This window comes from Empidonax traillii, unplaced genomic scaffold, assembly GCF_003031625.1.
Source record: "Empidonax traillii isolate 1590-97213 ecotype Southwest subspecies unplaced genomic scaffold, ASM303162v1 scaffold1916:size58622, whole genome shotgun sequence".
Taxonomy (NCBI): Eukaryota; Metazoa; Chordata; class Aves; order Passeriformes; family Tyrannidae; genus Empidonax; species Empidonax traillii.
In genome coordinates, this window is record NW_020957109.1 from 41,977 (window position 1) to 55,513 (window position 13,537).

The window sequence follows — 13,537 nt, forward strand, 5'->3', positions numbered from 1 at the left end:
ATTCTTTCCAGCCCTTTTGTTGCTGGTTTTAATGAGCTCTGAAGCATCTCAATTATGTGAGAGGTCGTAAAAATTATTAACAAGCACTTGCAAATTAATGACTTGACCTTCTGTTCTTACTCCAAGCAGTGGAGTTGACCACGTTGAAGGTTTGCTGCACTCCAGCTGGAATAAGTTAATTCTGCTGCTGGGTTCTGTAACTTTAAAAAGAGCATTCAGGTATTTTCTCCTACTGATTACTGTTCTAGGGTTACCAATAAGAATAAAGTTCTTTTCTAGCACGCACTCACCTTTTGCAGTTTTCCTATGTTTTTAAGGTTCTGCAGTTCAAATCTTTTCCTGGCTATCATACAAAATAAAAGTTCTCAGTTCCAAATGGAAGGCAGCAGAGGATGTCGAAACAGACCCTCAAAAACATTACACTGACATCAGAACTGTAAAATGTAAAATTTGAAAAGCAGCAGTATTTTAGCCCTGAGTACCTTCTTTCCCCGAAAGTACCTTCTTTACTCCACGAAAGTAAAATATGTATCAGTTCAAAACATTATCCTGTGTTTTTGAGTAATTTCATATGGATGGCTTTAAAACTTGTACAATCAAAAAGGAGAAAAAAAAAGGGTATTATTCATTATCAAGTAAGGCTTTCTGTTAATTTTGGTGAAAAGGCACAGGACATGGCTGAGCCACTGCATTGGTCTCTGTTCAGTCACAAACACAAACCCTCAGTACAGAATTTGTGCACATACCAGACCTACAGTTTCTCTGGGGTGGGACAAAGCAAGTTTTTCGCTCTGGTTTGACTCTTCATCGCCCTAAAACCCCATTGTGACAGCTCATCAAGTTGAAAACTTGTTAATGAATTCAAATATCCAATGTTACACTTTTTGTGAATAACCACACATGTAAAAAAGCAAAACCATTCCCTTTCTCTATAAAACACTCACATATATAGAGAAACAAAACATCACATAAGATGTGGCTTCAAAACCTTCAAGGTACCACGAGACTCAGATTGAAATAGAAAAAAACCAATTAACCTTAAATGAACCTACTGGTGACCCAAGATTTCATCTGGGGTGCCCAGGATAAATTCAGAGGGGAAATGTTACCAGGAGTTCTGTTTCTGCTTATGCCATTTCAACAAGCAATTCAGGCCTGAGAAAACACTTCCATTACAGAATTATTACATTAGTCTCAGGAAAAACACCAGCATCAAGGAAAAAACATCAAATGGCTGAGTTGGTCACAAGCTGTCACTCACTCCTTGAAATATTTGGAAAAACACACATGTCACTTCAGTGGGGATTGCTTGGGATATTCCTGGTTTACTCAACAATAACTGAAATGCAGCATTTTTAATGGGACAATAAAGTTAATTAAGTAGTAACTTTACAAATCCCCACAGGCTGAAATCAGCTGATCCTGGGTTACTTATTATAACATTTGGTTCTTTATAAGCTTATGAAGTTACGGGTCTCCTCCTCCCTCCAACATAACACAAAACTTTGTGGAGTAGGAATACACTAAAAATACCCTCTGGTAAGTCAGGGTGCTGTGAGGGAACCTGAAGGCTCCGAGCTGGGGCTGCGAACACAACACGAGGACGGTTAAGACCCCAACTTCAATACCTGGAGAATGATCCTTCAACTCTGAAGCTGTGCAGTGGCTCAGGGACTTTTCCAGCTTTAAGCCAAAATCTTCACACACGTTTCTGCCAGTATTTCATTCCTCGTTCAGAAACAGCCACTCATGCCTGCAGACTGTGTGGATTTTTGTCTCAGCTGGGTTTTTGCGCGTTGCCATCTGCCTGCATCAAACAAGGCTCGAGGAAACCAGTTTGAACCTCCAAGGGCTGTTATTTTGAGGGAACTGGCATATTTTTGGAACTCTACCATTTTGCACATGTGAGGTCTCTCGGGGAGTTATTACCATCTTTTTCACTGGCAACAACCACCTCTGCGGCCGAATTTCCCAGCTTAAGGTCTACAACTGCATTCCAAAAAAAAAAAAAAAGGGAAAAAAAGGGAAAAAAAAAAATAGCCCGGAAGCAGTGGGTGCAGCACAAAGCCTCATTTGCAAAGTAAAGTTTTCTAAGGCCCCTTTATCCAGTTCTGGCCTGTTTAAATGGGCTTTCTGAAACTCCAAGAATTGGTAAGACACAGCAGCAGAATTTGAGCCTTAGCACAAGGCTGAGCAAAACTGTGTGTTGGGATGAAGGGAAGGAACCATCTCACTAGGAATGACAACGCTGAACTCTGCTCGGCTCACACAAATGTATAGTCACACCATGTATGTTTAATACACTAGCAAAATATTTATTTTATAATGATAAAACAGAAGTGAAGGATTTCTTTTTGGTGTGCACCAGTAATTGCAGTAAAAGAATAAGGGGATTAATGGACTCTTTATACATTTCAATGACAAAAATTCATAAAGGTTAGCATCAAATTCAACTGTTCTCCATTTACAAGCATAAAACTTACCATAATACCCCCCAAAACACATATATAAAGAATTATAGTTTTAAAATCTATAAAAAGTAAAAAATATACAGTCAGAAGATCTAACTCTTATTCAAATCTTTAATATAAAATTGTAAACATTTATTTACACAAAGGAAATGTGTATAACAAAATTTTGAGCACCCTTTTCAATCGAATGGTGGTTTTTGGAAGGCAGTGGATGTTGCACAGTGACACTCTCACCTTGCCTGCCCAACCAACACCGCAGTTTATAAATAAAGCCATGGGCGGCCGGCTGGGTTCGGTTCAGGGGAGACGCATTTTATTGCTCTGAAGCTGCAGCAAATGGAGAGCCCGAGTGCATTGAGAGACTTGTTACAGGGCATGAGGGCAGAGCCCAGCCCTTCCCATGCACCTGTGCACATCAAAACCGTGTTTTCATTTCCATTGAACTGTTCCAACCTCGTTCCAGTGGCACCGCACTCCCAACGGTCCGACCGCGTTGCGTGGACAGGACCCAGGCCAGAAGCCAGGGCTGTTTGGATCCCGTTCACACATGGAGACCAATGGGCATTATAAGCCAGTTTTCCTCGAATCACACTTAATTTTACTCCAACAGTACCATGAAAAGGCCCTGTCATCAAATCCAGACACCTTCCTGAACAAACCCTCTGGTCAAGCAGGGCAATATCCACCTTAGCTTCCAGAAACAGTGGAGGAAAAGAGCACATCTGCATTTTCCTGGACATACAGCTGGATTGCCTTTTTGGTAGTAATAATGCAAACAGCAGATGTTCTTTTCCTCCAATTAAGAAATCACAACTGGATGGATTGTATTTTGACTTATTCAGAACAAAGCTCGTGTGCAAAATCTACCAGAAAACAGAGCAGATTTCACCACAACCTTAACAGGGAAGGAAGAAAAGCTGAATCCTACTACCCTGTTATTTCTGTCAAGTGTTTGTAAGGGGGAGAGAAAACTAGTGACACTGAAGGATGTCACTTGAAACTGAGGTCCCAAGCACCCCCGACAGGAAGGGAAGGCACACTGGTGCAAAGTTAACCCTTAAAAATAAAAATACAGCAAACGCTCCTTCCCCTGCCATTGCTAGTTTATATCTATAATCTTCTAATGACACTTACCTTGGACCAGGTTTTGGTTTAACTTCAAAGTAAACCAAGCTCACAAGCTCTTCTCTTAGATTGCCAGAATAAGAAGAGTTAGCATCATATATTTGCATCTCAAATACTTATTCTAGAAAATATCAGAAGTGTCAACAGGCAAAGTCACCAACACCTCTGTCTTCCCATCCGAAGAGAACCTTAATGTTACCTTTTCAAAAGCTCTAGGAGGGATTAAGCCTGCTTCAGGGAAGTTTTATCCACTCTTGAAGGGTGGGATCCACTGATCAATGCACATCTTTCACCAACAGTTCAACATGATACAACAGCAAATCTGATCAACAGAGCAGAATTCATCCACACTAGGTAAGTGTGCTGCACAAACCATGTTCCATGCATATTTGGAAAGGGTTAAAGTATTAGTGTTAAAAAAAGCAGTTTTTAAAAGTGCAAATTGTCTCATAAAGGAGCTGCAGATACAGTAAAACATTTTCCTTCTTTGAAACCAATGATATCTTTCACTTCCCTTCACACCCTCTGGAAAAAACTCTCTCTCACAAAACTCTGCAGTGCAGAAAACTCCTGAAGAAGCCAGTCTGTGCTGAAGGAAATTGCTTGAAAATCACAACGCTGGGTTTGGTTAGAAAGTTTAAAGGAGCTTTCCAAGAAAGTAGATTTAGAAAGGGAAGAGGTATTTGTGCATTTAAAACAAAAGCTTTCAACTTTATTTTCATTTTAAAATAAAGGTTAAGGCAAGGTGGTTTGTTGGTGGATAAGGGATTTTTTGGTAGAGAGTAAGGACTTTGGAACACTGACTGTTCCCACTGTGTTTTGTCCTTTCTGGGACCAATCCCAACATATGGATAAGAGGTCTCCTTGGGCTAAGCTGAAGAACCAGCCTCTGCTTCAAGGGATATTAAAGAAGTAAATCCACCAGACTATAGAAAGATTATCAAACTCGTAACCCAGTATTAAAAAAACCAGAGTATTTAAAGGGGGAGACTTCCATATTGGAGCAACCCTGATACAAGTATTCTCCCAGGCTGCCTGTGCTATTATTGCTCGTAAGGACTTTCCACTTCCCAGCCAAATTCTTTTTTTCCTCATTTTTATCCTGAAGTGACAAAGTCTTGTGCTCATTACTAACGCGTCACTAACTTCGGGGAACGAACCGATCTCAAAAGTCAGTTTTACCTTTTACAACAAAGAAAACTAGATGAGCTGTCATGAAGCAAAGCCTTCATTTAAATACAACTACCTTTGGAAATAAGTTATGAAGAAACAGGTGCAAAGTAAATGGCTTTACAGTTCACGTTAAACCTACTATAGTTTAAAAGTTCTTCCAGGAGAAATTCCCCCTTTAAACACAGCAAGGTACAAGCCAAGAACTGTGCCTCTCTACAACAGAGTGCAAACTGCAGCTTAAAAGACTACAATCTATGAAGGAAGATGACTGTCTAGACTAACTGGCCAGGTTTTAATACTTCCTCTCATCTATTACCAGCATCTAGATATATTTACTGTGAAATACCACTTGCTTACTGAGAGTACAGGCACATGCTTCAGCAACGGGGAAAAGAAACAACTCCAAACATTTTGCAAGCGTACTCAGGTGCATAACAGCCTCTTCTCAAATAAAAACTCAGAAGTTTGGATGGACAGTACTATAACAACATGTCAAAGCTACAAACAAATAATTATTGCAAGTAATAGCTGCAGACTAAGCCCTAAACACGATTTGTGCAACTATTTGCTTTCTTTCTGCACTATTTCTGTGGAATTTTCGGTTTATTTTTTAAATAATTAAAAAAACTGAAGTCTCAGAACACTGCAAGTGAGATTTCTGGAAGGCTGGCTAGGACACAGTTATTTTTTTGACCTGTTCAAGTGTGCGACTCCTCAGAGACCCCAGATAACGTGCACTCCTCCTGCAGACCCGCTTGGTGCACCGTGACCGTGTGTCAACACCCATTGAGAAGCAGCTCCAGTCTTTTTCCCAACCATTTTACCTCTAATGCCTGCAAGTCTCCTCAATGCCACAGGTTTTGTTTTGTTTTTTTTTTTGGTCCAAGTGTTGTTTATATGTCACGAAATAATTAAAAAAAGTAGAACCCCCCCAACCCCGGCCCCATTTTAATGAGTTCCTAACAACTCATCCAAATCGTTCATCCACTCCTCTGAAGTCCTGTTTTTCAGCAAAGTGTCTATCAGCTCTGTGTCACCAGTTAAGTTCTGAAGTCCATTATTGCCTGACTGGCCGCTGTAGGCGAAAGGCAGCTCCTGACTGGTCGTCCTCACGGGGTACCCTTGGCTACAGTGCAGGTTTCCTCTGTTGGGCATTTGCTGATTTGGATTCTGGTTGAAAGCATTCAGGTCTGGCACAGTCTGGTTCATGCCAGGCAGCACTTGCTGTGAGGGTACCTGCTGTTGCGTAGGTGGGTTTGTCCGGGGCTGTGCACCCAAAGACGATGACAACATCTGCCCAGAGACGGCAGCGTTCATCGAGGTCATGGGTCTGCTGGTGCTTAGGCTTACCTGAGGCATTCCCTGGGCAAACTGTTGGTTGGACATCTTTAGATGAGTCTGCTGCATGTGGAAAGAGGAGTTGGCAGTAAATGGTCCTAAGCCACTGTTTGCTTGCGTCTGGTTGTTAATATTAGGGATACCTTGGTGCTGCCAAGATGGATTCTGAGCCCCCATAGCAGCTGGTACTCTTGCCATCTGTGGCTTAGATAAGGTTGGATTCAGTGCACCTTTACTGTGCTGCTGGGAAATACTGGAGTTTGCTAAGGTGTTCTGCCCATAGGCAGCAGGAACAGCACTGCCCTGGCCCAAGCTGCCCTGTCTCTGCATGGGAGTCTGTCCATTGGCACTTGGAGCTGTGTGCTGGGGAACCATCTGTGTCATCCCAGACGCCAGGTTGTACAATCCCCCGCGCTGAATGTTTTGCATATTGGGATACTGAGTCACCCCCCGGTCCTGCTGACTGGAGCCCGACTGGAGTGGAGGAACAGGAGTGTGTCCAGGTCCCATCTGAATCATGTTCGGCGTCTGAGGAAACATCCGTGGGCTGCTGGAGCTGGACTGTCCTAAATTACTGACCCCAGGCATGGTTGAAGATGACCCTGAAACACAAAGAAGTATTTTGTACATTAAATATCTTGGTGCAACCAGAGCCAAGCCAGGCTTGTAGGCACAACAATTCAGAACGGAGGTGCAGCTTCATGTCTATAAACCAACCTCTTCAACCAGCAGGAGTTTAATTAAAGAGTGTCAACTGTTACTCCAGTTAGCATCTCCACCTTGATCCCAAACACAGATATGCCAATGTCCTAAAAAAATCTGAATACCACTTCTAAGAGCTCAGCATCATCAATTTTAAAAAAATTAGGACTTTAAAGGCAGGACTCTGATATTTCTTTGTGAACAAAGGTAAATACACACACTTTGAAGTGCCTGCACAATTTGCTAAGCTGTTAAAAATACCACTTACTGCACACACAGCCAGTCATTCCATGCATACACTGTGTATCTCTTATCATACACCTCTAGGGTTGCCAGTTCTCCATTCTCCCCTATTCCAGGAATTTCTACTGTTTATATAGTAGAAATTTATATAGCAGAAATTTTTGGTCAGGTATCTTTTTGATTTCCACAGCGAAATATTTGCTATGTTAATACACAATGCTGATAACCAAGCAAGGTGATTTGCAAAAACGTGTTCTCAGCAAATCAAAAAACTCCTTTGTTCTTGTAAATCCTCAGTTTAAAAGTTTCTTCCTGTGGAAGAAACAGCCCCCTACTTGAAGCAAAAAAAGCAGACCAGCACTGTGAAGTGTAATGCATATAACACCCCTCCCACTCGTTACAGTTGACAAAACCTACCTACATGAGCACTTTCTCTACTTTCAAACCAAAAAGTAAGGTGATGAATTTTTGCATATTTTAAGATAGCTGATGAGTACTGGATTTCCATTATTATAAACATTATATTTGAATAAAAACTGAATTATCAAAAATTCAAATAGAATTCAAATTATATTGACTTAATTATCAGCAAAGCACACCATAAAAACACCAGTGTTGGGGAGTGGATGAGTGGAGGAAGAGTCTCACAGTAAGAATACTTCCAGTGAAAAGGTAGTCACATACTGGGACGTGAGGTATAAAAAATAGTCATAATTATAAGGGAAAAATTACTTCAGTAATACTGATGTTCATTATAGCAAATCCCACTGTATTTGTAACAGTTGTACACTATGTTTCTGTAGAAAAGTGACAGGAGAAAAAAATGTTTCAGGGTGATATCTGAAGGATGGTACAGATCCCTGAGTTAGCACACAATCCTTTTGTACTGGCATCAAGCTTTTTCAGTTGAGTAACAAAACAGTCGTAGCTCTACCAGACACTGCACAGTAACAAACACTGTCAGGATGAAGGTATCACATTTCCATTTGCATCTTTTCCCTTCAGTATTTATTTCTGCAGGAATACAGAGAGTAAGGAAACAAAATGAAGGGAATTTGCACTTCTTTGTATTTTAAGTTTAGAGAAAAGACAAGTGGCTTCTTGATGCCCCGTCAGGTAAGGATTTCCCGGGTAAGGAGATGAACTTTTATTGTTCTCTAGTTCTTCCACATTTTTGAAGCTACTCCAGCTTAACAGTTAACAACATCTTTTATTAAACAGTCAATATACTGAGGACATACCAAGCTGCTTCTCCTACCAAAAAAACCCTGCGCAGGACACTAAAATGTAATGAAGAGAACTCAAACTGCATTCCCTTCTAAAGGCAGCAGGGATAAGAATGGCAGAGAATTTTAAACTCATCCTAGCAGATGAGAGAAATAATACACCACTTATTTTTCTTTAATGAGGGCCTGTGATAGGTACAGGCAGTAGCCATGTCAGGCTTCAATACAAAAAAAGTAAAAAAACACCAAACCTGAATCCTAGTATATCAAAGTTAAGAACAACTTACAACCCATAAAAGGAAGCAGCAGTATAAAAAAGGCCTTCAGAACAATGAAGGCATTTAAGAATTTTACTCATTTCCAAAAAACATTTAAGAAGCAGAAGCTTAAGATGTCCCAGATATCTGGGGCACGGGAAGCTGTTAATTTGCAACTGAATCACAGTACAGGTCAAGAGGTTTTGAGGCACAGTGACGTGGGAAGGCGCTGTAATAAATTAATTAAAAGCCATCCAATCCGGGTAATTTAAAGACAGCTTGTTTTTTACTCCTGATATTTTTTTCTGCCATTATTTCAATTGCTGTGTTTACTCACCTGTGAACTGTCCAACCTGTTGCTGGTATGGATTCTGTGGTTGATCCTGGTACTGGGGAGGAGGCCGAGTCAGGTGCCGCTGCAGTTGCTGCTCCTGCTGCTGCCGCTGTTTCTCCTAAGAAAGGTCCAAAGCAGGACAATCAAAAACCATGTCAAGCTTTTTCTGAGGCTATCTTGGATAAAAACAAGTGATCTGCATACTTTTATGCTGAGCTGGTAATCAAAAGGGCTTCTGCAATCAAAAGGTCACTTCAGACCTTTGTTCCAAAGGCTCAAACAGTCAATTTAATCTGATGAGTGACAAGACCAGGAACTCTGAGACAGCAACATGCACTACAGGAGTTACTGCCATGTATGTCTGAAGCCCTTTAAACATTGAAAATCTGAGATGTTAGTCTTTTTATCAGTAATATAATCAATAGAAATTTTTAGCAATATTCTAAAGGACAAAAACAGGTACAGGTACAAAAAGAGCAAAAGCAAGTGTGTTTAAAAAAAAAAAAATCACACATGCATTTTTGCTCTTTATCCCCAAATCAATTTATTTTAGACTCCCTTTAGAAATCAATAAAAGTGCAAGTCAGAAATATCAACAGTATTACGCAGAAAAGTGAAGAGTGAGGATGTAAATATTTTCTAGTCCTTGCTTGCAAACATGAAAAAATATACACAAACCGAAATTCTAATACACCACAGGTTTTCCAAGAAGATTATGGAAAACTGCAGAATCAAGTCCATAACAGAAGCCATAGAAGTTTTGTAACCATTGTTTAAAACCACTTTCTTAACAATGCACCAACCAACTGAAACAAAGCCAACTCATGTCACAAAACAGCTGTGCCTCTCTAAAAGCACATCCAACCCGTACTTATTTTACGATAAAAATGTTTGAAAAGTAAACCAATCAAGTTTTCTATTAGGAACTTCTGGGGAAAAAATGAAATTTAAAATATTGGGGGGAATGTGGATGTACTAACAGCATCCTCAGATAGTGACAGGGTTACAGCCAGATGGCTTCTGTTACAATATAAAACCCATCAGGAACAGTATTTCTGGCTCTTCTTCCCCAGGCACCCTCAATCAGATTGAAATTCTGTAATCAAGTAGTGATACAATGCACAACCACCTACTTATCCAAAATGTTACACAGAGCACAGAAGGGGGTCGAAATTCTCTTCCAAGAGCACTGGGGTAAAAGATACAAGCAAGAAGCCTTTAGAGAAGAGACTTGAACAAAGGGCAAGATACACATCGCTACCACCCTCCTGAAAATTCGGCAGCTCCGGAGCTGTTGAAACACGCAGAGGAATGAGGAGGGCAGGCTGCCTGACAGAGAGGACCTGCTGCTTGCAGGACCAGTCAGACCTGAAAAAGGCTGACCACAGAAGCCAACAAGAGATGCCATAGCTCTGAGAGAAGCCTAGAACTGCAGAAGCTGGCTTGGGGAAAAAAAAAAAAAAAGGTAGAATGCCAAATGCAAAGACAGTTTTAGAGTAGCAGGGAAAGGCACTGAGGCTACCTGAAACTACAATTCTCCTGTAAAATAGAGATCAACAGATTCAGCAATCTGCTTGTAAAACTACATCCAGTATCACGTGTATTCAAAGAAATAAATATCAAATTAGAGTGCTAATGAGATCTAGCTTGACTGGGCAGCACAATGACAATAAATGTGGCAAATGCAGCATCTAAGGCTCCAAAGCAAAGCTGCTCCTTATCTGGGACCAGAGTCCCAGCATCACTGTGCAAAGAGGGAAGTTACAGAAGTTATGGTGTGGTTACCATAACTAGGGCATAAATTAAGTATTTTCATATTACTGGTATTTACTGCAGCAACATGTGCTGGCCAAGCAAAGGCAAAAAGGTAGGAAAAAACCCATTTCATCCCCGTGTTTGAGATATGCTACTGATCACCCTGTCTGCTACACCACCCCACTGTTCAGAGAGGTCTGACACCTGTCAGGTCAATTAATGAGCTAAGGAAACCTACCGGGCCACAGCCCGAAGCTCTAACCGAGCTCTTCACCATCCACCAGTGATGTAAAGGCAGGAGGTCACACCCCATATTTGCCTTCTCCCCACCTGCTCTCAAAGAATACTTGTTTGTTAACATTTCGGGAGAGTAATGATTAGTCACATCTGACATTTGATGTTAACATAAAAGTCAGCAAAGACTGAAGGAATTACTAAAAAGTATTTTAAGTTCAGAGATCACAGAACCTGTACAGAAAATACGATTATATTCATGATTTGGGCATTCTATGTCTTTTAGTCTTTGATAATGTAATTCCACCACAGTATTCCCTCAGTTCAAATTGTTTTAACCCAGATCTCAAAAACATACCTTTGCCAACACTCATACTCACTCATATACTCAATTTTCTAAAAAACACTACTAGGTTTTATCTACACTGTCTCCAGAACTGAAGGGGCTTTTCTGTCACCTCAGTTGAGTCCCCTATTTTAATGGATATTTCCAGGTGATAAAAAAATCTATTTACTGTAGGAGTGGTGAGGTCCTGGCACAGGTTGCCCAGAGAAGCTGGGGCTGCCCCATCCCTGGGAGTGTCCAAGGCCAGGTTGGATGGAGCTTGGAGCAACCTGGTCTATGGAAGGTGTCCCTGCCCATGGCAGGGGCTTTGGAACTGGATGATCTTCAAGGTCCCTTCCAACCCAAACCCTTCTCTGACTCTAAAACACCAAATGCTGTTTCATGCACCAAAGCAATTTAGCACAAATTAAAAAAGCAGACTGCTGGCCCCTCTCACCTGTTCTGCCAGCAGATGCTGCTGCCTCTGTTCCATGAGGAATTGCTGCTTCTGTTGCTCCATGAGCAGGTGCTTTTGTTGCTGCTCTCTCTGCTTCTGCTGGTCCATCAGCAGTTGGTGTTGTTTCATCACTGCTGCTTGCTGCTGATTGCTGAGATAAGCTGAGTTGCTGTGGTTCCCTGCCATGGAGACGTTTGGAGCCTGGGCACCCACACCAGGGCCCGGGACAGAGACGGGAACGCGAGGGACGTTCGGAGAGGGGTTTTGATCCTGTGGAATGTGGGAAAAGTGACAGAGTTACAGAAATGCAGCAGCTTCCCCACTCGTGAAGCTCGTTATGGAAGTTCAGCTGATTAAAGACAGCCAAACACCCATCTATAACAATGCCAGACAGAGAACTGACAGTTCAGAGGTACAGTCTGAAGCTCCATAAGAGTTAGGAATAGAGGTTTTTAACTCCAGTCTCAAAGTACTTCCCAAACTCCAGCTCAGACAGGTGAGTGTAGCTCTGTGTGCTTCTGCTCCGCCAGGTACTTCAAAAACACCAGCTTCAGTTTACTTTAGAAGCAGCTTTTCAAACACTAAATTTTAAACTTTCATCATATTTTATTTCTATTTAAATCCTGCCTCTTCTGTCAACATTTAACTCAACAGGTGTTTGTTGGCCCTCCTAAAGTTGCTGGTTTTTGGTATCAGACCATTTACTGTTCGCAGGTGAAGGGGAGAAGGTTTCCACTCGTCAAAATGGGTCTCAACAGATTTTTCCAGCAATCAAACCATCACTATATTCCACAGACAAAAATACTACTAGAGACAGGCCTGATATTATTAATTTTTCATTAAGTCTGCTATTTCTTTTTAAGGCTGGAACGTGAGAGAAGCAAAAATAACACAGAATGATTATTATTCAAGATCCGGTACTGTCCTCTTTGTACCCGCAAATCCATCTGAAATTTGACAATTTTCATAATTTTTAAGCACAGTTCAGCCTCACCTCTAATTGCACACATAAATACTGCGTTCAAGTTCAGAATTCAGCTGATGGGTTCAGCTGTTGGTTCTCACCCTGCAGTTCCATAAGAAATCATGAGCCAAATATAAGCAATGCTGTGCTAAGTTGTTCTATGTGCAAGCTTTTGAGAAATTCTCCAGAAGCTTTCAGCAGTATTTCTGTTAATCTGGTGCCAGTGTGGCAGTGTAGATGCAAGGTCACCCTCATATTTTCCAGTGAGGGGGAGATGTGACACACAATTGTCTCCACTCTTCTCCTTCCATCAAAATGTTGTTAGACTGTTACTTCTGCCAGCTTTTAAAAAGGTTCATTTTTTTGTACTTTATGAACTACACATTGATGTCAAATTTTATTTGTACACCAGTGTGGTATTTATCACAGACTAATCAGATCTTTATCACAGTTTTTTTTTGTTTTGCTGAGAGAACATATGACTAGAGTTGGATCTCCAACAGCTTTTGCTGGAGGAGCTTTAATCCTTGTAACAAAGACCTTTTCTCTCAACAAGCCCTCTTGTGTGTGCATTGCAGGAACACGTTACAGAATCCCAATGAGTTTACACTTCCATTTATACCTCCACCCACTACATAAATTTTCACCTGCAGCATACCTGTAGTATCAGTTATATACCAGGCAAAGAAGCACCATCTGGAATTTTCATTTACAGGAAATTCTGAAGCATATGCTTCAAGCAGACAAATATTACTATTATTCATTCTTAATTATGTATTTCTCTCCTATCCCATGCTTCCCCAATCCCCAGAGACTTAACCAATAACAAATTCTTAGAAGTGAAAAGCCCCAAGGAACACCCAAGAAATCAGGAATGCAGGCCCCACTTCCACCTCTCTTCAAAAGCAGGGCTTTTTATAGCAAGCCAACTCT

The 13,537-nt window shown here is 41.1% G+C and overlaps 1 protein-coding gene across 1 annotated transcript in view; it reads right to left on the minus strand.

Annotated features, from left to right (window-relative positions):
• Window positions 1-2,292: 2,292 nt before the first annotated feature.
• The window catches only part of MAML1 (mastermind like transcriptional coactivator 1), a 14,313-nt gene continuing 3,068 nt past the window's right edge, over window positions 2,293-13,537 (minus strand). Inside the window, exons 2-4 of the mRNA XM_027909018.1 lie at window positions 11,641-11,910; window positions 8,873-8,987; window positions 2,293-6,709 (exon numbers count right to left, since the gene is read on the minus strand). Coding sequence (XP_027764819.1) covers window positions 5,718-6,709; window positions 8,873-8,987; window positions 11,641-11,910 — 1,377 coding nt within the window. The 3' untranslated portion in view covers window positions 2,293-5,717. The remainder of the gene's footprint in view (window positions 6,710-8,872; window positions 8,988-11,640; window positions 11,911-13,537) is intronic.